The sequence below is a fragment of the Plasmodium gonderi genome, assembly GCF_002157705.1.
Source record: "Plasmodium gonderi DNA, contig: Chr03, whole genome shotgun sequence".
NCBI classification, from domain to species: domain Eukaryota; phylum Apicomplexa; class Aconoidasida; order Haemosporida; family Plasmodiidae; genus Plasmodium; species Plasmodium gonderi.
Genome location: NW_021628927.1, coordinates 405,001 through 432,796, shown reverse-complemented (window position 1 = coordinate 432,796; position 27,796 = coordinate 405,001). Strand labels below are relative to the sequence as shown.

The window sequence follows — 27,796 nt, the reverse complement described above, 5'->3', positions numbered from 1 at the left end:
AAAAAAATTCAAAGGATTCAAGATTGAACAAACAGAATATAACTAAGTAGAATTGAACAAATTTTACATCAAAGTCGAAATTGTGTATTCATTTTCGGTAGTTACATAAAAACACCCAAATGAAGTATACCCATATATTTATACGTTTATTAAGGTTTACGATATAATAACGCCTTTTTTTTTTTTTTTTTTTTTTTTTCCTTTTTTCCCTCCCATTTTGAATCCTTTTTCTTCCCCATTCTCCTTTTACCCTTTGACACAATTTGCATATGAATAAGTCAGACGATAACGCAAAGAAGGACTACTCTATTTATGTATACGGAAAGATATACGATTTAGTAAAAGACTTAAATAGTTATAATATAAAATACTACATTAATAATGAGAAAAATGTAGATTTGTGGAAAGAGTTCAAGTACAAGAGGAGGAAAAAATTCAGGTTTATTTCAGTATTAGATTACTATGCTAGCGTTAAAAATAAAAAATGGGAATTCGATATTATACCAATTATATTTAACGAGGAATATGAGATATTACATATAGGAGTTTCCATTATTTTTAATGACAATTTTGCAGAGGAGTACAAAAAATGTAGGTGTAGTTACATAGAATTATTTATTTGCAACTTTGAAAATGTTAAAACAAATCAGAATCAATACGAGTGGTCTCTAATCCCACCAATCACGAGTTCTGTTAACATTATGAAATTTCTTATTGATATGGATGATTTGAAGAGGATATATACAGAGCGAAAAGGGTTAGATGAAACAAGAACCATAACTCGTAGACAAAGTAGTATCAGTGATATCAATAATGATAATAAATATCCATATAATATCATAAATGATAGTTGTTATGTGGACGTGAACACATGGCAGAAGCAAGTTATTATGGATTCAAAAGAAAATGATTTCTTGAATCAAGGTGGAAACATGATAACATACAACAATAGGTGTAGTGATCCTATAGGAAACGCAAAACCACATTTAAGTGGTAGTGGGAAACAGGAGCTAGATACCCATTTTATACATTCACGAAATGGAAATATCATTCAAGACAACGACATGTCTACGTTGAGAAGTAATCTTAGTAGCGATAGTAGCAGTAATTTACACATTAGATTCAGTACGAGTAATGATGAGGAGGAATTTACAGAAGATCAGTATAAAAAAAATGAAGAGATTAATTGGAAGAACGTAAATAATAATAGGGAAATTTTATTCACTGATGTAGAAGGTGGAGGAGGACACACAGGAGGTGTAAAATATCATGAGGTTTACCTTTTTTCGAATATGAAGAAGGATAACAGCAAATATGATAAAAATATTTGCAGTAATATTTGCAATAATATTTGCAAGAATAACAGTTTCATCTATACAAATGGTGAACATATTAACAATGATAAGGACACAAGTGCATGTGTGAAGGATTCCGAGGAGGTAAATCAAAAAATGACGTACCCTCAGAATGTAAAAAAAGTAAACGAAGTTGATGAAAAGATGTATATTTCTTCTGAAAAATTTCCTACGAATGAAATTTTTAATTATGATTATTTGTATAGCAAAAGCAAGAGACAAATGGTTTACATAGAGGAACCAAACGGGAGTAAACAATCGTTAGGAATGGTTGAGGAGGACGAAGTAAATGGAGAGAAGGAAAAAAAAACTTTTTTAATCAATCATGCCAGGAACAGCTACACACAGAACATATGCACATCACTAGAAATGAAAGAAGTAATAGTTGAAGGAAAGATAACGTTGGGAAAGACTCAAGAAGGAGGAGAAATTGCACATACAGGACAGTCCAACTGTGATGACAATATAAGGATTACAAAATTGAAAGAAAGCATGAATTTTAATCATGATGAAGCAATAAAAAGTAACAACAATGTACATATTATGCAAAACTCAGAATATAGGAAGAATGTTTACACAACCAAGAGTAGTGATAGGAAAACCCCAATGAGCAATTATAATATACAAGAAAGTAAAAATAATGAAAATAACAAATGTAACAATTTTAAATTTGGATTTTTTAGTTCCAAAGGAAATAGAACATATAATGAAGATAGAGTTATAACTATTAAAAATGTAAATGAGTTCATACAAAAGGAGTACAAGGAAGTAATTGAAGGAAGAATGAATTATTTGAATGCGTCTGTCGAAAACGAATACTATGATATGTTACAAAAAATGCAAAGTGTTGATAGGACTTACCTATCGTCATCATCATCTGTACAATCATTAACTTCGGAGGAATCATCATTTTCAACACCACCTCCATATATGTACTGTGCTATTTACGATGGGCACAATGGAGAAAAGGCAGTAAATATTATACAAAAGTTATTACACGTTCATGTATATTCATATTTTATAAAAGGGAATGGTATGTCGAATTCATTAAAATATGCATTCCATTCAATGGATGAACATTTATGTAAAAAAACGATAAATAATGAAGAAGATAATCATTCTAATTTTTCAAGTGGAAGCACAGCATGTGTTAGTGTTATATTTAATAATTTGTTATATATTGCAAACATTGGAGATAGCAGATGTGTATTAAGCAAAAATGGAAGAGCTATCGTCATAACAGTAGATCACAGAGCTAGTGGAAATAAAAAGGAAGAAGAAAGAATTATAACATCAGGTGGGATATTAGATGATGAAGGATATTTAGGTGGATGTTTAGGAGTATGTAGAGGATTTGGATCTTTTGATAAAAAAACAAAAGAAAAATTAAAAGGATTAGTTTGTGAACCTGATTTATTTCAAATCAGTTTAACTGACGACGATGAATTTTTAATTATTTGTTGTGATGGAATCTTTGATGTTATGACATCTCAAGAAGCTGTCAACACAGTTAGGACATCCTTAGTTCAGAGTTCGGATCCTACCATTGCTGCAGAGGCCTTGTGTGAATTTGCATATAAGAGGAAAGCCCTTGATAACTTATCTGTCGTTGTTGTTATTTTTCAGAATCCGGAGATGAAAAAAAGGGCAGATGCGAGTGCAAATGCAAATTTAGAGGCCGGTCAAGCAGGGCGAGTCCGTAGGAGGTAGAAAAAAAAAAAAAAAAGGGCTCACCCAGTGCTATAAAAAGTGCACACATTTGCACGTGCGTGTTCATGTACTTTTTCTGTGCTTGTACCTTTTGAGTGCACATTTATCTTTTGAACTATTATTAGAATTGTTCTTTTGCACTTTTTATCATCTCATTTTTCAGAATTAGATTTTCCTCGCTCAAGGGTTTGATAGGGTCATGAGTTTGAGCACATCTTAGGGAATGAAAAGTGGAGAAATTATAACAACTTAAGTTCAATATGGAAAAGCTTTGAGATGTGAAGCTACGTTAGACTTAATCCCAAATTAAGAAATAGGAATCGGTGAGCAAGTCGTAATATCATAGGATGAAGAGTATACGATTAATAGATATGGATAGACCGTTTGAAATGATGCTTATGAACGGAATGCCATTAGAGCTTTTCCATTTGCAAAAAACGAGAGAATGAACAAAATTCCCCCGTTCATTTGTTACAGCAAAACATATGTTTGATGTCACCCATATGGCGAGTATGCGCACGTATATATCTCTCCATTTCTTTTTCATATTTTGCATATTTTGTATTTTTCACATTTTTCACATTTTTCTCATTTTTCTCATTTTTCTCATTTTTCGCATTTTTCTCATTTTTCACATTTTTCACATTTTTCACATTTTTCACATTTTTCATATTTTTCATATTTTTCATATTTTTCACATTTTTCACATTTTTCACATTTTTCATATTTTTCACATTTTTCACATTTTTCATATTTTTCATATTTTTCATATTTTTCACATTTTTCACATTTTTCACATTTTTCACATTTTTCATATTTTTTTTTTTTTTTTTTTTTTTGTTGTTGTTATTTCATACGTTTGAGTGTTTTTATTTCAATATCAATTTTCACGTATGTAATTATCCGCAGATATGCTAAGCGTAAAATTAATATTTCTATGGCCATGAAGAATGATGAATAACAAGTGATTCATTTGTTTATTACAACATATTCTAGCTTGCCATATGTAGCCCACCATTTTCGCTTGTTTTTAAAATTGGTATGTACATATATACACACTAGTTTGATACGTTTATGCTATTTTGATGCGTATGTGCTAGTTTGACACATATAATACACTATTTTGATGCATACAAAATATTTTGATATGTATATATATATATATATATATATCAGTTTCATGCTTATATAATAGTTTTTCTTTGTTTGAATACAGTATGTCCATGCGACAACAAAAAGTATGTGCTGCATACAAGGGGCTGAAGTGGCACAACACTGAGTATTTTCTTACCGTGTAACACATCTGTTATGTATCCGTTAAAATCTGTGCTTAATTATAGTTTTAACTGCTTTTAAAAATTCCATATTTTAACGAATTTGAGACGATTCCCGTGTTGAATGGTAAACACTTATGAAAGAGAGAGAAAGGATTGAAAAAGATGCGAACGGGATACGGGAAAAAAAAAAAGAAGAAAAAGAAGAAGAAGAAAAAATATTATTCATATCTAATAGAGGTAAAAGTTGTGCTGTGCTGATTTCTCAAATATGTTTTGTGCAGCTGTGACACATATATGCTACATTTAGGGAACACAAAACGAGGGGTTTTAAGGTGCATGGGAAAATACAATTATCTAAGGCAAAGCAAAAAATTCTATCGAAAATACTAATTTTTCCAATTATGTTTTAATGAATAAGTCGATTGTAGTATCTAAATGGGTTGAATTTTATTCTTTTTATAATAATAAATTTTTCTGACCCCGAGGGATGTTCGTGGCAGAGGTCACATTAGTTGACACTTGAATTCATTGGAATATTATGGCATATGCACTAGGATACCTAATTATGAGATCCATTAGCTCAGTGGTTAGAGCGTCGGTCTTATGTACCGAAGGTCGTGGGTTCGAAACCCACATGGATCATGCGATTTAATTATTATAAAAATAAAAATAAATAGTTGTTAATAGGAATAATTATGCAAATTTGTGATTTATAAAAGTCCCCCCAAGTTGTATAAATTTTCCATTAGAAATCGAATATTTTATAAAAATTGAAATCTTTTGAATAATATTTTTAGTGTTTGGAAAAAAAAAAAAAAAAAAAGAAAAAAAAAAACAATAAAGTTAATATGTTACCATATGAATATATTATGATGTTTAACTTTTTAAAGTTCTCATATTTTCCTATCAAAAAAAATTAAGAATTGTTTTTCATCTCCCACAATTACGTATATTGTTGTTTTCTTTTTTCTAAAAAAAAGAAAAGAATATCCTGGAGAAGTGGAATTTAATGTAGAATTAGTTGTGCTTTACCCTAATAGTTACCTTTTAAAAAATATATCAGTCATTCTATTGTGTAGGTTCAGTGTTTGAGGTTATTGTATGGGTTCACCAAATCAATTGGTTTAAAATAGTCACCATAACATATACACATATAGAAATATATATATATTAGTTAAAGCGCGAGTGTAGTGTACTTCTAAAAGAAGGCGATAAAAATAGGTATTTACATGTGTACAAAATGAGAAATACTCATTTGGCTTACAATTCCTTGTGCCTTCCACTTATCTGAAATGGACCTATTATATTTTATTTTAAGGCTAAAGAGAAATTATTGGGGGTCTTTCTTTTTTACTCATTAATTTGCAGCAGTTTGGACAACGTCGAGCCTCTTCTCTTTAATGGGAAATATATCCAAAAAATCTTAACCATTTTTAACATGAATATATATATATATATATATATATATATATATATATATATATGTATCCCTAATTTAATTTTTTTTTTCTTTTTTCGAATTTAATAAATTTCTTAAAATTAAAAAATTACTAGAAAAATTAGGAAATGGGTTGGGAAATTTTCATTTGACACATACTTGAGAAAGGTGTATTTAAATTTATGGCACTTTTTTTTTTTTTTTTTTATCAACCTAGTGGGGATTTAAAATGGCATATGTAAAAAAAAAAAAATAAAATAATTAAGTTTTTTCCTTTTTTACCTATTTTCCTTAAAATAAAAAATATACTTGTATGTATATGTTTATACATGTGCATGCATGTTGCATGGTAACTATTTATTTGCAATATTAGCCCGAACCATTACTACTACCTCTATGAAATTACAAAAATGATACATTTGACTGAACTATAATTCATATTATCATACAAGTTTTTTATGATTTTTTTTAGTAATTAATAAAAAAAAGTATATGAATCACCAAATTTTTCCCATTTTAGAAACTCATTTAGACGTTCACGAAAGTATATAAAGCATATATAAAAATAAGGTTTGCTTCTTTTTTTTTTCACTACTTTTCGCTCATTTATTTTTATTATAAATACTGGATAAGTGTTGATTTAATGAACATGTTTTGTAATATATCTTATTTGTTCGAAATTTTGTAAAGAAAAATGTTTTAAGTGGAACAATGGATACATCAGCAATATGGCAAGAAATTCGGGTAGATTAAAATTGGAAAATTGATCAAACTTTGCACAAATATTTAAGTAAATGAATTGGAATTTAAATTTCTTTATTCTTTAAGCTTGATTAAAAATGAGTACATTTTTCTTTTTTTTTTTATCTCAAATATATATACGTATCCACCCCTATCTCGTGCTGCATCCACATTAATTTTTCCTTTCCAATTGGAAAAAAAAAAAAAATACCAAATAGTTAATACACTCAAAGGGAGCGGAAATAAGAATATATTATTAGTTGTGAATTATTTATTTATTTTTTTTTTTATTTTCTCCTTCTACCCGGATGTGCATAAAACTATATATATTTATTTATAATATATACATAAAATATAAATGAAAAAAAAATCGACAGCGGCAGGATTCGAACCTGCGCAGGCAAAGCCTATCAGATTTCTAGTCTGACTCCTTAACCACTCGGACACACTGTCTCAAATGGATAATAACTGTTTTCAATTTAATACCAATTTTTTCACAATTTCAAAATTGTTATAAAGGAAAATAAACATTGTAATAAATCACCACCACCCCAAAGCATGTGATGTTATGTGCGTTACAAATTATATATAAAAAAAAAAAAAAAAAGTAATTTTCAAAACTTGAGGATATATGTAACACTTATATATTGAAGCTTCTTTTTCTCTTTCATTTTTTCTCTTTTTTTCATACTCATTTTAATAAGAAAACGATTTAAGTTTTATAGCATCCAAAAATGCGAGAAGGAACGACAAAACGAAACAGCCCACTTCATTTTAAAGTAAAAATTTGCAGGGCAATGTTTTTTTTCCCTACCATTGGCGAATTTCATTTCAGCTAGATTTTTGTGAAATTTTGATAAATAATACACGAAAGCAAGTTAACCTCCCCCCCCCCCACGGTCCCTCTTCTCTTTTGCCCCTTTTTTTCTATCCATTGCCATATGGTATGAAATGGAAAAGAATGGAAAAATATGTATAAATTATATACACTTTCTGTAATGTAGTAGTTGTGACTTTCATTTTACATTTAAAATACCCTTTTTCATAAATGCTACTACGGATGGATTATTGTATTATTTTATTTATTTTTTTTTTTTTTCACACATTTAAAAAATTCATTTGGGTTTAATAAAATATGTAAAAAATTGTACTGAGTAATATTTTCATGTTTGGCCTGTTTGAGCAAACCATATTTCCTCCTGGTCTGAATAAGAAAGTTGCAACATTATAAATAAACAGAAATAATAACATTCTATTTTGGAAGTAGCAGTTTTAAACCTTTCCGTCAATCGAAAACAAGATAAGTTTTCTGAACTATGTAGCACCATTTCATTTAAGATATACATGGAAATTTTTCTCTAAAATAATTTCCAAGGGTGTATCAATAGTATCAAATGGTAAGATATATATTATCACCCATACACACACATGAATCGCAGTCCCAAGAAAATGCAATGTTAGGCATTAAATTAGATTTTCTCAGCGTTCGGCACTTTTTATTTTTTTCATTATATTATATTTTATTTATTTTATTATTTTTTTTTTTTTTTGTTGCAAAAGCGGGGGAAAATGTGTTTACTGTATTACATATAAAATGCAAAGTGATTTTTTTATACGCATTCGTATGGATAATAACCTACATATGCATATCCATTCCCTAGATATATAAACACATAAATAAATAAGAAAATGGTATAAAATGAAATCATACCATGTGTATATAAATAAGCTGCGATAAATGAATAATTAATTATCATTATTTTTTTTTTTTTTTTTTGAAGATGTTATACTTTTTTATCATTGTCATATATACAAATATGAATGCTCTCACACTAATTAAGAGCTATATTTTAGCAATTTTTTTTTTTATTTTTTTACTTCCGCTTCACACTCCATAAATGTGAAAAAAAAAAAAAAAAAAAATACAAAACTAGTGGTAAATGTATTTCCGTCGTTTTTTTCTGTTATGCTTTTATAAAAACATTTATGTTGTTCTCTTATTTGCGAATGTTTTATGTAAGCTCTTAATTTTTTTTCACCTTACTCCACTTATTAAATTTTGTGTATGATTAATTTTATGACTACCTTGCCACTGCAACACTTTCAGCTTATCTTGGATGACAACTTCGATTGTATTAAATTGTAAAGTTGTGTTTTGTTATTTATATCTTATTTTTAATATCTTTGTTTTTTTAATTCCTTTCCGATTTTTTTCCGTATTTTTTGGATATTTTTCGATACTTCAACCATTTTCGACCATTTTCAACAATTTTCAACATTTTGAACTGGTGAGGATAGAGCATTGTTAACATTTTGACCTCCGCTTGTAGAACGTTTTAACTGTTTTGCATTACCGGGTGTATATGCAAATGTGAATGTGTTTAAAAATATATACATGCAGATATGTTTATTTTCTAGGAGAGACAACTGTACTGTAAAAATAATTCCCAGAACGTAAAAATGCGTTTAAGTTAACACGAATTTGAGCAAAGACAGTTTATCGAAATACAGCAAGTAAACAAGAAGAAAAAATGAAATATAATAAAATAAGTAAATAAATAAGTAAATAAATAAGTAAATAAATAAGTAAATAAATTAAAAAAAAAAAAAATCACAACGCATGAGCATGTGTGTGCACATGACCAACAGGAACAATATTAACGCATCTTTTTATTGAACAAATATGCCTTTTCTGAGCGACAATTTTTAACTGCGTGTGATGCTACCAAGGAATTACTGTTTGTAGACACGTGCATAAACGGCATTTTCTTTTTTTTTTTTATTCTGCTTATCTCACTTCTCTCCACTTCTCTATAATCCTAAACCCTAGGCCTTCACTACTTCTTTTTTTTTTTTTTTTTTCTATCATCCGCATATTCTCTGTTATATTATTCCCCCTTCCTTATATTTCATATAACGATGTGTGCAATAATGTGAAGTATACCATTCCCAGCTGCCAATTTAGTCACACACATATACGCAAGACACTTGATGAGAAGTCCATTGTATACATTTTAATTTATTATTATTTTTTTTTTTTTAAGAATGCTTAAAATAATGCTATGTTTGTTACCTCCTGTTTATCTGCATTCATCTTATATTCCTATCCTAACTGAGAATATTCATAGGATATTACCGTACGAAGTTAGCACACACAGGTAACATATAGTGAAGGAAAAAATAAGATATATGAATCGTTCGAATATGCATGTTTTTTTTTGGTCAGAAGAGGGACAACAATATATCAGTTTCATATATGGAACGTCATATATAGGTTTTTTTTTTCTTTCTTTTTTTTTCTTTTTTTTTTTTTTTTTTTTTTTTTTTTACCCATTTTCACCTCTTCCCATTTTTCTCGCCATATATAGGAGTTCCCATAGGTTGCTCACAGAATCCATCTCCAAGAATCACAATGACGATATAAGGAAGTTTTACCATGGATTAATTTCAACAGAGAAGAAAGTAGAATGTGATAGTGGATTAGGAAAAAGTGATAGAGAAAGTGATATGAATAATGTTACATCAATAGGAAAAGAGGATAAATTCGTTAACGTTATGTTAGTAGACGTCCCCCCTGATTCACATGAATGCAATTCGAAGATGTTAAATGGAATAGATAACATATCATGCAAAAAAAAATGGTCTGAAAATATAGAATCATTTAATGAGCAAATTGGAACTAAACAAAGGAATTGGCGCGTTGACATTTTTAATTTTTGTAATGCTATGATGGGAGGAAAGGGTTTTAAGCAAAATTCAGATGTTCAAAAAGCAAAGAATAAGATGGAATGGTGTGAGCAGAATTCCAAGGAAAAAGTGAAAAATGAACAGAAAGCAAAATTGAGCATATTAGAAGAGTATTATATAAAAAATAACAAAAATTTTTATAGCTCATTTGATACTTCAAAAGAAGAAAATTCTTTTCTAAATAAACAAAATAAATTCGAAAGAAAACATGCTAGAAGGAAAAGGGAATTGCAGAAATCACACCTAACTATACCGATTAATAGCAGCACTGATAATATCAACTGTTTGAAGAGCATACCTACCGTTTGCACTAGTAGCAAGGAGAACATTTATAATGGTGACAGTGGTAACAGTTGTGACAATGGCGATAGGAGACACTGTAGCATGAGCAGCGAGAATAAAGCATATTATGATAGAATGATGACTCACGTGTTCGGTATAGCTACACTATTTTATAGCAATAAATCATATCTAGATAAATTGTCCAAAAATTTACCCAAGGAATATTTAACATGCTATGAAAATTTTGTAAAGAATTTAAATAATATATATGAAAATAACTTAACGCACGAATATGGAGAATTTTACGACCTTGAAAATAAAGAAAAACCGATTCAAGAGAAAGGAATTGAAAAATATTATTATGCTTTTAATAGAACGGTTTACACGTTTTTATTTTTCTTATATGAAATATTGCAAAAAGAGGATGCTTTACATTTAAGTTTTGAAATGTTACCAATGGAATATAAATTGAGAAATGATGAACTGATTGACACGATTATGAAATCGACTCCCACAAGTATGGATGATATTTATTTTACTTCATATAAATTTTTCGATTCAATGTGTACATGTTTTGATATATGTTCTTGTTTTAACATTAACTATATATCTAAGAAGTTAATTAACAATTTGAATGATAAACATAAGTCCAACAATACTGTATCTTCAGAACTGAAAAAAATAAATGAATATATGTCAAATACTCGTAATGATATAAAAGAATTTATAAAAGATTTGAATGCTTATTTTAAACAATTTTTCGATTATGCTTCCCAGGAAAATTTATTTAATGAAACAGTTTTATATTGCTACTCACTCTTTTTCGATTACTACCGTGGCATGATCGATAAATTAATAGACAATTTTAATATTCACTTGAAATTCCCAATAAATAAAAAAGCTCAAAGTGATATGATTCCAATATATAATGAAATCAAAATGCATGCAAATAACTTAGGATACAACATGCGCTCCTTTTATTTAAAGAATAACATTAAACCAGATCATGATATGCTCATCAATTCCCTTTTTTCAGATAATGCATTTAGATTACGACTTATTGATAAATATGCAAAAAGCCGATATGCAAATTTTATCTTTCTTTTGTTAAATATGATGGGTTACCTTCGCATTCTCATAGTTTCTGTAAATTCCTTTTTGTACTTACAAAATGTCCATGCACTTCTTTTGGATGTCCAAAATGGAAATATTAATTTTGACGATGCTGTGAAGGCTTTAAAGTACTTAACGAAATTTCTGTTGCGCAATAGTTTTATCTTTAATCCAAATGATGAGAAGAGTGAATAAAAAAAATTGCCCCAATTGGCAGGAGAACAGAGCGGGGAGAAAGACACGAGGAGAAAATAATGAGAAGAATAACATGCAGTATCAGGTTTGTAACCCAATCGGAAGGAGTGGTTATATTCATAGCGTGCATGAAAAACCTTATGTTTATTTTACTTCGTAGTCCGATCGGATCCCATATCTTGTAGCCGTATTTTTTTTTTTTAGTCAAACTGTGTATTATATATATATATATATATATATATATATATCTGTGCGGTTGTATTTCCAAATCATTGCCACAACACACATGCTGTGATGAGTTAACAGGAGACCTAATTCCCACACGACATGGAGAATGAACATTTATTTTCATTTCATCTACAAAAAATGGAACACATATGTGTGTATATAGGTACATACATCCCACACGTTAATAAAAATGGTGAAAATAGTTAACAATTTAGTGTATGCAGGGCGGGGGGAGTAAATATCATTTTGGATTTACATACTCTTATCCCACTCAAACGTATGACTAAATGAACATGTTCAGTTTAGCTTATCTACAATTTTGATTTTGAGTAAACGATCAAATGAAATATCATCAGAATGTGCACACAGACATACACAAAAAAGGGGACGGGAAAAAAAAAAAAATAAAAAAAAAAAAATAAATAAATAAAGTGAATATGTACATGTCTCTCATAAGACCATTTAGGACGACATCCTTAACCCTTCATTATATTCTCAATTTTACAAGGAAGTAACAATTATTACATAAATATTTTCATACCCAGAGAAATTTGAAGTTATGATTTACATAAATACCGTAATCCGTTTGGAAAAATAACAAAAATAAAATGCGCATGTTTTTTTTTTTTTTTTTTTTTTTTTTTTTATATATAGTATGCACACATAGATTTATACATGCATGTGCATTGTTCAGCATGTTTAAATCAATTTTGTTTATTCATTTTATCGTTCGTTCGTTCGTTCGTTCTCTCTTTCTTTGGCTCCTTCCTTCGATCCTTCTTTCCCTTTTCTTTATTTGGTTCCTTTTTTTTTTTTTTTTTTTTATTCTTTTTTTACATGGTAATTATTTGTTCATATTTATTATTTTGTTTTATCTTACTTTTTTACTCTTCTGTGTTCATATATGCAATAAGAATTAAATCAGTTGTATGTGTATGTTCTTGTAAATATGTATTTGTACTAGGCACACATGGATGTAATCTTTTTAAAACACCATTCGCCGCTTTTTTAAAATGCATATAAAAGGAGAAAGGAAGGAGATAAAAAAAAAAAAAAAAGGAGACAAGAATAGAGAAGCTACCATTTAATTACTATATTTATTTAAAACACGAACTATTTTTTTTTTTTTTTTTTCTTTTGTCACTTTTGCAAACATCAATTTGGCTTAGCGATTAATTTTTTGCCTTTTTTTCTTTTTTTGAGAGTTAGTATAAATTCCCTTTTCATTGTATTGGGATAACTTTTTTTCAATATAGTCATAGCCACGAAATTATGTAGGAGTTTTGATTACACACAAATGACAGAAAAAAAAGTTCTGCACACGTAAAAAATGGGTTGGTAAAAAATAAATTGCATAAAACTTTGCTTCATTTAAGGCATATTTTTTTGCCAAGAGGGGAGGAAGAACTGTAAAAAAATTATACGTAGGAAGTGTAAAATGTGGTATTTTCATCTGTACATATTAACAAAACGATGTATTTGAAAACTTTCCCTTCTTTTTCGTCCATCCGTCTATTCATTCATGAAAATGAACAAAATAAAGACCATGCACGTTTTATTTTTTATTTATTTTTATTTTATTATTTTATTTTATTTTATTTTTTTTTTTTTTCTTTCTCACTATCGTTTTAAAATGACTTGTCTGTAAAATATCATACAGATTTTCATTTCATTTTGCATTCTTTGTGATGTCTTCATAAGTATACCTTTTCTGCATTAATTAAAAGAGGAAAAATGGAATGTGAAGATGAAAAGGTGGAAGAAGAATATCCCCCTATTGTGATTTTGGACCCAGGGTCTTGGTTCGCACAAGTGAAAGAAAAACAAACCGATAGAAAAAAAAAAAAAATATATATATTTTCGTGGGGGAAAAAAAAAATGAAAACAATCTCATTCTAATAAACAATATTTGGATAATCCCAATTTGAGGAATCCTCTCTACTCTCTACTTCTACGCTCACCATACAAGCTTAAAACTTAAGAATATCATTTTTTCTTTAAAAATATCTTAATACACCCATGCCTATATCCACACTCATTTGCGCCATTAGGACGATAAAAATTGGAGTTACCAAGGATCACATGCCAACATTCCAGATCCCTTGTTTATATATAGAGTATGAATTATTTATGCATACTTATCCCAACTTATTTGTCCAACTTGCACGAGAATTAGAAGCGTTGCTTAGCATTTATACATATATATATATATATATATATACATGTATACACATTTTTATATATTTTTTTCTCTCCTTTTGGTAGAAAAACATTTTCCAACTCAAGAAAGGTGAAAGTATGAAAAGAAAAAGTTACCCTACAAATATGCCACCCTCAAACAATATAATATACGTATGGTGTAATAACATCATTTGTGTGTTCATGAGTGCTTAAGTGAGAGTATTCACATATGTGATAACACTTATGCATACACATGTAATTTTCTGTGCATGTTGCTTCACACCCCATGTCTGGAATTGATCTATTCGGACATGTAGTTCGGGTTGGAGGCTCTAGAAGATTATACACTAACTAAATATGGAATAGCTAAATCGAAAGAAGAAAAAGTATCAATAGATAAGGAAGGTTAAAAAAAAAAAAAAAAAAAAAAAAAATAGCAAAAAATTAATCGCTAATCCAAATTGATGTTTGCAAAAGTGACAAAAAAAAAAAAAAAAGAAAAAAAAAATTAGCTAGTCTACAATAGACGAATGAACATGCGTAACACATCTAGGGATAAACATTTATAGCAATATTTAGACTTGTATAATCATACCGAACAAAATACAATTCTTATTCAGATGGCGAATTAGTAAATGTTAAGATAACTTTTGCCGACCCACGACATCCATTGAGCACGAATGATTTCACGGATTTGTTCGAAGTGTACAACTACCTCATAAAAGTATGAACAAAAAGTACATGCACAGTTTGATCCCCCACATGTGAATGTACGAGGATGTAATTGTACACACACACACATGTGCGTGTATATATTTTTATTTGCGAAGAGATGAGACTAACTTCCCCCCACCAATTTTGTTTGTGCACATACAGGGATTTTAAGGCTTTCCAAACCCTACTCTATACAACATTTTACTTCTCTCATTTTTTATTTCCACCTCATACACACACTCCATGAAATAGAAACTAAACATAAAGACAGCTGACTACAATTTACTTGTCGCAATTCCAGAAAGAGCCGAAAAATTATACATTTCGAACTTACTTGATTGGGCATTCAAAAGTCAGAAATTTGCGTCCATATCTTTTATTTATAACTCCTTAGCAGCCTCTTACTATTATGGACTAAAAACAGGTTCTCAAAAAAAGATAAAGTTGTGTATTTCTGAAAATTAAACTTTTTTTTTTTTTTTTTTTTATGATACAGTTTTATGATAATAATTATGCATCGCATGACCAACTCGTTTAACTCGACTTTCTCCTCACCCCCCCCACCAACCCCCGTTTCTTTTAAAAGCTCTCGTTGTCGATTTAGGCGAATGCGCAAGTAGAATATCACCCATTTCAGAAAATTATGGTATTTTCCTTGACAGCACGAAGATTAGCGAAATAGGTGGCTATGTAATAAGTAAATATATATCCCATTTTATGAAAATAAATGATAACTATATTGATTACATACTTGTGCAGAATTATAAAGAATTAAACAGTTACATAAGTTTAGATATAGACAGAAGTATAAAATTAAATAGTGATTGTAATGGGTTAAGTAAACCATATAAAATTCCATACAATAATATATATATAGATCCAAAGGCTGAAATATTGAGTCATGAAATTTATTTTCAGCCAGAATTTTTAGCACATTTTCCTGGATATTATTATAAGCAAAATATAATATCATTAAATCAGCTAATTTTCGAATGTATATGTTCCTGTCCAATGGATTTAAGAAAACAATTAATGAACAACATTGTTCTTATTGGTGGCGTATCAAACTGTATTAATATGCATGAAAGATTACATAAAGAATTAATGAATACTTTAAAACATAAAAATTATAGTGAAAATACAAAAATACATATAAAAAATATGAACATGTCTGATATAGCCTCATATTTAGGCTGCAAAAAGTATGGGAAACTCATTTACAACAATGAAAAAAAGTGGATTACAAGGGAGGACTACTTTTCAACACCAAAAAATAAGAGTATACAAAAACTTCTAATATTAGCTAACATTCTGTAGTGTCCTCTACTCCACAAGGTTAACATTCTGCTTGACGAATATTCGTTTTTTTTTTTTTTTTTTTTTTTTAAAAAGATGTAAGGTAACAGTGGGATGTGTACATATTCGCATGCATGTTGATGTTCATTTGTTTTGTATAATAAAAAAGAATTGTGATGAAATAAATGATGCTTTTCCTTAAAGCTTGAGTAACAACATAACTTGTCTCATTAATATGCTCTCAAATATATTTTCTTATTATTACACATACCACTGTCACTTTAGTGTTATCATGCCATCAAACATATTTTATTATTTTATTTTACTTTTCTCATGGTTAGTTTGTGCAGGTAAAATGTAAGTTTTTTTTTTTTTTTTTTTACCAGCTAGCTAATAATATAAGAACTGTTGTGAATAATTTCCCCACGTTGTGTATATACATATGTATATCATATTCTTTTTTTTTTTTTTTATTACTTTCTGATGATGTATTTATAATATGATAAAAGTTGGTCACATGTGCCACATTTATCAATTCATGTTTTTTATACACCTGTTCGCAATGTTAAAAGGAAATTTTACGAAAAACTAAAATGTAAATTATAACAATGTAATTCCTTTTTTTTTTTTTGATCATAATGTAGACATGTGTAAAGTGTGCCTTGTTAAAAAAAAAAAAAAAAAAAAAAAGTCGTTATTCAGCACATGAATAAATTTAAAGCATGTATACACAATTGTGTATACATTTCACAAATATATAGGTGATAATAATAAGACCACAATTATATGTACACAGTGTCCCACTAAGCATACACGCGAGTGCTGAAAAAAACAGGGTAGAATATTGTCTGAATGCAATCATAAAAAAAAAATGGAATCACTTTTGTAAAACTTGTTCAAGTTGTTCGTTTTCACATTTAAATCTAAATTATACTTTTTCATAACATCTAGGTAGTAACTATATGAGCGATAATCTTGGTTACTTTCTTTTTTTTTTAAAACATCAATTTTATCACATTTTGACATTGTTCTATTTTGAAGAGGCAATTTTTGCTTAAAAATATAAGCAATTTTTCTATTAATAGCTTCAGATCCATCTGGTAGCACTAAATTATTATATTCATTTAATTCTGGTTTCATGTAGCCAAACTGTTGCAAAGCCTCATATATGGTATCATAAGTTATGTTCTTGCTGAGATCTTCCTCCTTCACTTTGTAATCATCACTGTTGTCGTTTTCACTTTTATCTTTGACATTGAGGTCAACCTTCTGCTCCTCTGTGTCAGAAAAGTGTAAGCTTAAGTTTTTATCACGTATGCTATTAGGCGAATTGTCACTTGCTGCGAAATTGTTTACATGGTTTTCATGCTCGATTCTGTCACAAATTACTCCATCACCCGTATCTCTTTTTTGTGTATTATATTTGTAACTTGATGTGGGTTCATCATCATAATACTTGGCACTGATGTGACACTTAGAACCTATTTGTTTTTTAATTTTTTTGTGGAGCATACAAAGAAGTAGCTCTTTGTCTTCCTTATTAGTAATGTATCTATTTAACAAATCGACGTATGATTTTGAAAAATCGTAATATTTTTGAATAAAAATGAAAAAGTCTGCATGTAGTTTGGTATGACTTTTGCATATCATATGGGACTGAAGAGACTTGACGCATTTAGAATATCGAAAGCAGTAAATACATATGTTTTCTTCGTATATTTTTTTCCCTATGGTTAAAATAACTTTCTTCAAATTTGTTACATATTTTAAATCTGGAATGTAAAAGGTATAATTATCATTCATATGTTTTATATTTTCTTCTACCGAATTAAATATTCTATTATCAAAAAAACACACCATTGGATTGTCATATTTTACATTTTTTGTCAACAAAATGTCCTCTTTCGTTGCATATTGTATCTTTTGCGCTACAGAATTGTTATTAATGTTACTGTTACTGTTCATTTTTTTATTGTTGTAAAAATCGACATTGTTTTTTTTTTCCTTTTTTTTCTTATTACTGTTACTTTGCTTTTTTTGTGCACGATTACTGTCGCTTTTTTCGTTGCTGATTTGGTCATTTTTGTGTGTGCTGTTATTTTTTTCATCGCCTTTGGCCAAAATTTGTACCTTTTCATTAAAAGTTATTTCGTTTACTGCATTTAAATTGAGCAGCTTTCTTTTTAAATTGTACTTGTGCCATTCGGACTTAAAATGATATCGAAAAAAAGAGTAGTTATATATTTGTATATTACATGTATAACAATTATAGGTCTTTTTATTCAAATCCCTATTTTCAATGTATACATTTACTTGATCGTTATTAAACATATTAATTGCTGAGTTGTTATTCTTATTCACATATTCCTGAAAAATTAAATCTTCTTTCCTTATGTTATATACACTTTTTATGTCCATAGATTTTTCCCCTATCTGTTTTTCTTCTATGTCTACTATTATGGCATCTTCATCATCCATTTTTGACTTTTTTAAAAAAAAAAAAAAAAAAAGCGAGGAGAGAGATGATTTTTCTATGTAACAATGTTATCTCTTCTGTATATTTGTAGCTTTTTTAAATTATGATTTATATTGATGTTTGGGTAAGAGTGTAAAGTATAAATACGCACATTTATGTATGTGTGTTTTTGTATATGTTTGGGTTAACGTGTCCAAAACCTTTTGGTCGTTTACTCGTTAATTTATTCTTATTATTTTTCTCAGTGTGAATGAACTCTTTCTTTCTGAGCAATTTTATTCATGTTTAAATCCAATTTTCATTTTAACTTATTTTAGTTTCCCGTTTGATATTTTTCTTGGTACGAAAAAATATGAATATATGCGTGGTTAAAAAAAAAAAAAGAAAAAAAAAAAAAAAAAAAAAAAAGGGGGGTTATACTGACAGGGGAAAGGGGGGGTACAGCAGAAATACCCTCAGGTGCAGCATATAATTATTATTTTGGCTCGTGCATACGAAGAACCGCTTAACTGATAATATACAAATCTGCTTATTCGTCTCTTTACATATTTCTTCAAATATAATTGATTGTGAAAGTATATGTGCTTTCCCACCTACCCCGTGAATGTGCTCAATTCTGCAAACTTTCCAAATCGCTGCTTTTCAGTGCGGCTTTGGAATGGGGTAATTTTTCTTCTTTATTTTGTTGGAAGTTTTTTTTCTCAAAATGTGATTAATTTAGATTCGTGTTGCGGAATTGATTTCCTTTTGATCTTCTTTTTTTTTTTTAAAAAAAATGGTTGTTAAAATTTCATTGATTAGCATACGTATAACATTTTTTTTAGTTAATAAAAGGAATAGATTTTCCTCTTACCATCAAAAAGGAAAGAAAAAAAAAAAAAAAAAAAAGGGAAGTAGGGCGATATGAAAATTGGGCGAACGGTAAATGGGCATAAATTCTGACATTTGACGTGGTTGCCAAATTCTCAGAAAAGCCAATTTTAACACAATGACGACAAAAACGTCTAAGCATGGATACACGTAATACATCAAGTTAAAAATAGAATAAAATGAGATATAATAAAATAGAATAAAGTAGAATAAAATGAAATAAAGCAAAAGCGTTCTAAAGAAAAAAAAAAAAAAAAAAAAATTTTAAATGATAATTATGCAGTAGTTATGTAGCCTTTCAAAAAATAAAAAAAAAACGACAGAAAAAAAGCATTAAAAAAATTTCATAAAAACGAAGTGGTCCTATTTTATTATTTTATTTTTATTATTTATTATTTTTTTTTTTTTTTTTGGAGATACAATAATGCAATTAATAATGAAGAATATATAAAAATATAGAATAATATAAAGCTAGGCCCCTGTTTTTCTTTTTTCTGTGGGAAGGTTAAGTTTGCCGCTAGCAACAGTAAATATATATGTTCTATAAATGTTATACATATATAATAATATATATATGTGTATGGAAGAGAATGTTATATATGTGGAAAAGCCCTACATCCTTTCTTTTCATTGCTTTTGAGTACTCTCTTCCCTTTATTACTCTTCTTACTAAATCATATTATGCATAAACTGCTTGCACTGCATTGGATTAATTGTTTCATTCCTTTTTGCTTTGTGAAACCCACTCTTCCTCTCTTTAGCAAAAAGTGACAAATGAAAAAAATAAAGAAAATAAAGCAAGCATTTTGCTGTTAATTTGTTTGAACCATAATGTTTATCATACGTATATAATATATATATATATATATATAAATAATCTTCCTATTATGCGTATATTTAAAAAAATTTATAAGATTTGCTGAGCAACAACATTTACGGGAGGAAAAAAAAAAAAAAAAAAAAAAAAAAAATTTGCATAAACCCCTTTCTCTTCTTAATTACGAAAAAAAGTTATTGTAGTCTATTAAATGAAAACACAATGGAATTTAAGACAGGTTTAAATGAATTATATACATTTTTATAAAATTATTACCAATCCCCCACCCCTCTCCACAATATTTTATTTGTGTCATTACTGAACGAAGGGATGTAGCAAGATTATTGATGGGGTGATCTCCAGCGAGTAAACTTCAAGTCCAATTTTTTTTTTCTTTTTTTTACCAAATAAGACTGGAAGCACCTGTGTGCATGTCCCCACATATGAGTATATACTATATATATATATATGTGTGTGTGTGTGTAAATATATGTATATATAAATATACGATATATATACATTCCAAAGTGGTAAACTTTTCCCTCCACCTTTCGTATTTTGTGCCGTTTTCATAATACCAGCAGCAAAGCCTTAGCAGCTGGTGGATTAGTTATAATTTCATAACAAAAATTTAAAAAAAGAGAAAAGAAAAAAAATGTGTGTGTGTGTATAAATATTCATTAAAGCACACAATGAGAAAAAGGAATTTCTTCTTTCCGTAGGGAATGGCAAAAGTGGAAGAGCTATTATAAGAATTACGTATTTATATATATGTATATATACATATGTATATGCATGTATAAAATCATATGTAGTGTATGCCCATAAAGTGTTACAAATAACGAACGGTCATTTACAATGTGACAGACAACGTCTGACAAATTTTTATAAACTGTAACAGGCACCTTACGTGTTTGGGAACTTATGACACATGTTCATATGATGAGACCTTGCATTTTTACATGATCGATTTTAGCAGAAAGTATTGCGGCGTGGAAGGAAAAAAAAAGGTGTAAAAAAAATATAACATGCAAAATGAAAATTTTTCAACCAATGTCATCTTCATATAGTATACATTTTTGTCGATTATTTTTTATTTCTGATCTTCTTTTTTTGTAATTTATTGATTCTCTCTTTTCTTTATCCGTTGGTTTTAAGATTCTTCGTTTTTCCTTCTATGAATTTGGTTTTTTAAAAAAAAAAAAAAAGAAAAAAAAAGGGAACATAACGAGATGAATTTCCATACCAATGCGTATTTACTGATTAATACACATGCCGCTTATGAGTGTTACAAATGGTAAACAATTAACACATCATCATGCACAATATTTGGTGGACATGGGATATGTTCAGTTATCTCACACAATTTTGCAAAAAATTTGAAAAAAAAAAATTATGTGCTATAAAGGTCTTACTTCAATTTGATTGATGATCTTATTTTCGAGTTTGTCTCTGATTGAAATTATTTTATGGTATAGCAATTCTCGTGCATAAGTTCTGTTTTTATGTAGACATCTTTTGAAAAGGTAAAAAAAAAAAAATTAAGCAAAAACAAATGTGATAAACAAGGTTTAAAAAAATATTTAGGATAAAATGGAAAATGTGAGAAGGAGAATAGAGGTTTGTCTCGTAATACCTACAGCCATTTCTCATAAAAATAAAACAAAATAAAAATGTATTTTTTTCATTTTCTATGTTTCCATTTCTCACCTGTACTTATGGCATTTTATTATTATTTTTTCTCCATCCGAGTTGTCATACTTTATCATTACGCAATTATTCGTTTTGTTAACTTTCTGTCCACCTTTGCCTGTACCTCTAATGAAAGATTCTTCAATGTCTTTGGGAAATATATCTATGTCTTCTAATTTTTTGCATATTATTTCGAATTTGTTTTTTGATGTTTTGTTCAGATACAGGCGAAATAAGTTCCTTGCTTTTGTTAACCCTTCATATCTTTGTGGGATACATATGAAACTTTGATACTAAAAAAAAAAAAAAAAAGGGAAGAGGGGGAGAGAGGTACTGATGGGCATCATGTTGATGGAAGTTTTGATTGATGAGTAATGGAACATATATACTTGTCATTTTTTTTTTTAATCTATACATAGGGGTACATATGATTATGTGTAGGATATGAGATTCATGTCCGTTAGTTTTTATTTCCTCCCATACGTAGTACGAAAACGTAAAAATAAAAAATAAAGAATAACAAATAAAGAATAAAAAATAAAGAAAAAAAAATAAAGAATAACAAACAAAGAAAAAAAAAAAATAAAGAATAACAAATAAAGAATAACAAATAAGGAATAAAAAATAAAGAATAAAAAATAATGAATAAAAAATAATGAATAAAAAAAAGAGAGTGGCGTCTTTTCTTTTCATGCAATTCAAACTGCGTACCTTATCAGTTTTAGTTGAACATTTGAGAGTGTTTACAAGAGTAAACAAATTTAAAAAAAACAGGAAGTTAAGACATAGCAGCATTATATACTTTTCCACCACGATCTCTGATCTGTGGGATTTGTAATTGACCTCAAATGGGACTACTTCAGGTGTGACCACTTTTCAAATATTTTGTGTGTCTATTCAGGAAATCTTCGTCTAAATGGCCTTTAACTTGTATACATTTTGCCCATGCAATGTAAAGTGGGATAGGCGAAGTAGAATATGCAACGATGACTAACCAAAGCAGTATATTCGAAAAGGAAATTTTTGCTTCCCTTCACTCAGTTTCCATTCACATTTCATGGATCAGGGGGGTCAACTTCCATTTGTTTGTAAAAGACGGTAAATGATATTGTGCCAGAGCTAGTGTGTGCGCCCCCACTCTTTCAGTTTTTTTTTTTTTTTGGCACTCGTGAGAAATTTTTTTTTTTTTTTTTTTCTTTTTCGAACTAAGCTAGTTGCAATGTGTAAACATTTTAAAAAAAAAAGCAAAACTACGATAATGAAAAGATTGAAAACAGTGAAAAGAGAAAAAATAGTGAAGAAAATGAAAAAAGGAAAAAAAAAAAAAAAAAAAAAAAAAAAAAAAAAACACATTATTTTTCCTCACTTTGGGAATGATATAATTTCCCCCTTATCAATTCGTTTTGTGTGCATGTGTTACTACAAATTAGGAGCACAGATAAGCTAATTGTGCTCGCCAGAAAAAAAACAAAAAAAATAAAAAAAAAAGAGAGAAGCAAACGAGTAAAGAATCGAAGAAGTAAAGGGAATCCACTACCGAAGCAGAGAAATTGTCAAGGAACGAAATCTGAAATGGGCAGTGCGACTAAAGGTGGTTAAGGGGGCGCTAAAAACCTTTTTGATTAATTTTGTGGCATCGGATGACTAATTAAAAAGCCCAATTTGGTAGGAATTTATTTTTGAAAAAAAAAAAATAACCTCATTTAAGGAAGAGCACGCACCCTTCTTCATATAATTGAGTTAAAACTTCATATTTTGTGTTTTGAAAGTTCTTAACATTTATGTTTACTTCAAGGATATGTAAACACGCATGTGTTAGAACACACATTCAACTGTATGTGTGAAAGTATGCATACATCAGCATATGTATATATATTTGCACATACAGGTACATGTACATACACCTTTGCATAGTTCCTACTTAAAGAGAGAAAAAAAAAAAAAAAAAAAAAAAAAAAAAAGAAAAGAAAAGGAAAGAAAAAGAAAAAGAAAAAGAAAAGGAAACGACACAGTTTTGCTCCATATAACATTTTTACCGTTTCGTACGAGAAAGGCCCATGAATGAACAACACTAAACTAATGCATTTAGGAATTTCTGCCCCTCGTTAATGCTCGTGAATGGATATTTATTTTGTATTTTTTTATACTTGTATTTTTAAATCCGTTCAAGTTGTGTACATACATAAATGTGTAGATATAAGTAGGTATCATCACTAATGCAGAAAGGCATAAATGATTAAGAAGTAACGCAAGGGGTGAGTGTGTTCAGTGGGTGAGCGCTGGTTTGGAAAGATAGATTTTCTCCTCTGTGTTGATTATTGCCACAAGCACAATTGGCATAAGCGCACGATCGGCAATTGAAAGGTCACAAGTTTGACAAGCAAGAGGAACTTCCCTCCTTTCCTCTACTCCACCCCACACACACACATACACACACAGACCCTACTGAACTCCTATTTTAATCCAAAAATGAATAAAAACGAAGAAATTTTGTCCAAAGCGACCCCCGATTTTATATACAAATTTTTTACTGAACCTAGTTCGGAGGAAAGCATAGGTTGGTTAAATTCACAGGTAATTTTAATATGCTTTAGTCAGATGAATGCTGGGGCAAATCAAATTTTTTTAAAAGTAATTGATGGAACATTACCTCCACAGTATTATGCCATTGTACATGTGGGGATTGAAGATGGTAATACTGTTACCACCTCTGCAGCAACATCTGCACCAATATCTTATGTAAAAAAATTAATAGCAATCGAAAATTTTTCTATTACGAATTATTATGGGAAACTTTTCATTTTTGCAAAAAGAATAAAAATTTTTATGAACATAGAATACTTTGATATTGAAGATTTATTCAGGAAGTACCATCTCCAGAGTATTTCTTACTTACTGTTAAATTCAAAAACAGAAAATAGTTCAAAAGACGGCTGTTCTCGACCTCCTCCCCAATCTATTGAGTATAGCAGTGAAATTAAGTCTAGAACTAATGACAACGAAGGAAAAATGAGAACTAGTACCCTGCCACGGTTTTCTAATGAATATGACAACGAAAATAAAGCAAGAGAATTCTTATATCCTCGCACTGAGATAACAGAACATATAAATTCTTACCCTTCATCAACCAATTATAATAAATTTAATGAACGTACAGAAAATGATTCTAGAAACAGCTATGAAAAATGTCAACGTATGTCTAGTGAAAATTTTATCAAGGATCCGGTAAGTAAGGACTTCCATTCGACCTATGGAGAGAGGCCCGTGTATGTTGAGAAATCAACCTATGTGAATAGACTACCCTACAAAGATTCCACACAAAGTTATGAACACAGCAGAATACCTGAAAGTAACAGAGAAGAGGGTACAAAATATGTAAAGAAACCTTCTCAAATTGTGCATGAAAGAATGAAAGAAAATTTGACAACCCAAATGGTAGAACAGCAAAATGTAAACAAGTGCGTATACAATGAAAATTCAAACTATAGCCATCTCCCATTGAATATGAACAAATTAGAAAATAACAAAAACGAGACCATAGGGTTGTTATCACACCAACATAACCCAAGTTTGCACAGTATGAATCTGAATCCTCCTCCATATAGTAAGCGAAACAACACTACTGTGTATGACACGAGTCGTGTTAATACTTCTTATGAAAAGGAATATTACAATAATAATAGTAAGAGCAGAACTCATAATATTGTACCGGAGATGCATAATGGAAGGAGCAGCAATAGCTACGAACCGATCGGAGGTGCTCCTCCTACAGTTTCAAGTACATTTACAGAAAAAAATAATTTTCAAGAAAGTATGATTAATAGTTATCCAAAACCATGCATGAAGAATCCAAGCGTGTATATGTATGATGGGGACATGGGCGAGGATGCAATAGGAGTGGAAGTGGCAGAGGGTGAGGATTTAAAAAAACGTTTCTCCCCTAGAAGGAATGATAATTCGATGGAAAATAGAACCCACAGCATAGATAGAAATGCAACTGATGAAAGAAATTATTACCAAAGTGTTAAGGGACATACAAATGAATTCGGAAGTGGCATAAATAACAATAATAACAAAAAAGCAAATGGGGCATATGATCATTTTTCTCCACATAATATAGGAGAAAATGAGAATTGTAAAAACGTAGACATGCACAAAGGAGGAAAGGAGGAAGGTCACAACCACAGAAGCGTTACCCAATCATACGGAACTGCAAATACATATGCGAATACAAATACATATGCGAATACAAATACATATGCGAATACAAATACATATGCGAATACAAATACACATGCGAATACAAATACATATGCGAATACAAATACATATGCGAATATAAATACATATGCAAATACAAATACAAATGCACAAGATTCGAAAATGTATGTAGGAAGAAGCGGTGGGAATTATAATAGCGGCTTGTCAAAGGTTAGTACAAATGAGGAAGCGACAAATGACAGATTTTTCCCTCAAGAGGGAGATAAGTACAGCAACAAAAGTGTCAATAATTATGGTTCTGCAAACGTTGAATTTGGAAGAAGAAACTATAATTACAGTGGTAGTAACAACCACAGAAGTGAAGAAGAAGGGACAAAAAAAGGTAGGAGTGATGAAAACACGGGATATTTCCAAGAAAGGAAAGAAAGTTTGCACGATTTGGATGAATTTTCTACAGATAAAAAAAACGAAACAAAAAGCATGTTGAAAGAACATACATTAAGTAGGAATAATAGAAAATGTAACCCATACCAACAAAGCAATAGTGCAGTTATAAAAATGAATGATGGTATTTTAATGCAAATTAATAAGCTATCACAATATTCTTCCAAGTGGATTATCAAAGCTAGGGTTCAATCAAAAGATAATGTAAGGCGATTTTATTCTGGAAATAAAGAAGGAAAAGTTTTTAATATTGAACTATGTGATGAAGATGGAGAAATAAAAGCAAATTTTTTTGGAAAAGCAGTAGATAAATGGTATGATTATTTACAAGTGGGGAAAATATATAAAATAAGTAAGGGAAATATCAAAGCAGCAAATAAAAAATTTAATACCTTGAAACATGATTGTGAAATTACCTTGGATGAGAATTCCATTATTGAATTGTTAGAAGAAAATGATAACATACCAAAATTTATATACAATTTTGCATCTATAGATAATATAAAAAATATGAATACAGGTTCTTTAGTAGATGCAATAGGAGTAGTGTTGAGCTTTCAAGAAAATATGCAAGTATTAATCAAAAAAACAGGACAATATAAAGAAAAAAGAGATTTAACTTTGGTAGACGATAGTAATGAAACAATAAATGTAACTCTTTGGGGAGAACATGCTTTAAAAATTGAAGAAATTCATCTGAGGGAAAATTGTATTATATGTTTTAAGTATTTGAAAGTTGGAGAATGGCAAGGAAAAAAATTAGAATCTCACCCGAAAACTAAAATTGAAATAAATCCAGAAATAAATAGAGCATATATACTACAAAATTGGTGGATCAATAATAAACAAAATGTATTCAGTTCTGTTAATGTAAGTACAAATAATTTTCATATAGAATTACAGAAAACCATTGAAGAAATTAAAAAAGATGTAAATTTAGCAAATGAAGAAGCTTTATCAGGAAAAGGTATAGTTTTTACTACATTTGGATTTATCGAT

At 29.3% G+C, this 27,796-nt stretch overlaps 6 protein-coding genes and 2 non-coding genes across 8 annotated transcripts in view; 5 read left to right on the top strand and 3 right to left on the bottom strand.

The window, feature by feature from the left end:
- Positions 1-269: 269 nt before the first annotated feature.
- Positions 270-3,268, top strand: PGO_030820 (protein phosphatase 2C; the record flags this gene model as incomplete). Its single annotated transcript, XM_028686068.1, has 2 exons — positions 270-3,061; positions 3,229-3,268. 2 exons carry the CDS (start codon positions 270-272, stop codon positions 3,266-3,268), a joined length of 2,832 nt encoding a protein of 943 aa, XP_028541869.1.
- A 1,643-nt stretch (positions 3,269-4,911) lies between these two features.
- On the top strand, positions 4,912-4,984 carry PGO_030810. Its single transcript has one exon. It is a non-coding gene; the product is annotated as a tRNA-Ile (tRNA).
- A 1,911-nt stretch (positions 4,985-6,895) lies between these two features.
- On the bottom strand, positions 6,896-6,974 carry PGO_030800. The gene has a single exon. It is a non-coding gene; the product is annotated as a tRNA-Ser (tRNA).
- A 2,592-nt stretch (positions 6,975-9,566) lies between these two features.
- PGO_030790 (hypothetical protein, conserved) lies at positions 9,567-11,858 on the top strand (the record flags this gene model as incomplete). The annotated part of the gene is made up of 2 exons (XM_028686067.1): positions 9,567-9,679; positions 9,890-11,858. The coding sequence occupies 2 exons, from the start codon at positions 9,567-9,569 to the stop codon at positions 11,856-11,858; spliced, it is 2,082 nt and encodes a 693-aa protein (XP_028541868.1).
- Positions 11,859-13,820: 1,962 nt separating this feature from the next.
- Positions 13,821-16,298, top strand: PGO_030780 (actin-like protein; the record flags this gene model as incomplete). Its single annotated transcript, XM_028686066.1, has 7 exons — positions 13,821-13,888; positions 14,138-14,203; positions 14,352-14,382; positions 14,585-14,672; positions 14,888-14,991; positions 15,234-15,405; positions 15,568-16,298. 7 exons carry the CDS (start codon positions 13,821-13,823, stop codon positions 16,296-16,298), a joined length of 1,260 nt encoding a protein of 419 aa, XP_028541867.1.
- Positions 16,299-17,135: 837 nt separating this feature from the next.
- Positions 17,136-18,755, bottom strand: PGO_030770 (zinc finger protein; the record flags this gene model as incomplete). Its single annotated transcript, XM_028686065.1, has 1 exon — positions 17,136-18,755. The coding sequence occupies one exon, from the start codon at positions 18,753-18,755 to the stop codon at positions 17,136-17,138; it is 1,620 nt and encodes a 539-aa protein (XP_028541866.1).
- A 2,731-nt stretch (positions 18,756-21,486) lies between these two features.
- On the bottom strand, positions 21,487-22,927 carry PGO_030760 (hypothetical protein, conserved; the record flags this gene model as incomplete). Its single annotated transcript, XM_028686064.1, has 4 exons — positions 21,487-21,615; positions 21,856-21,955; positions 22,151-22,425; positions 22,844-22,927. 4 exons carry the CDS (start codon positions 22,925-22,927, stop codon positions 21,487-21,489), a joined length of 588 nt encoding a protein of 195 aa, XP_028541865.1.
- Positions 22,928-24,601: 1,674 nt separating this feature from the next.
- Positions 24,602-27,796, top strand: part of PGO_030750 (replication factor a protein) — a gene marked incomplete at both ends in the record, with an annotated part of 3,711 nt that continues 516 nt past the window's right edge. The window contains one exon of the mRNA XM_028686063.1: positions 24,602-27,796. This exon is cut by the window's right edge and continues 516 nt beyond it. Within this exon, the coding sequence (XP_028541864.1) occupies positions 24,602-27,796 (3,195 nt within the window).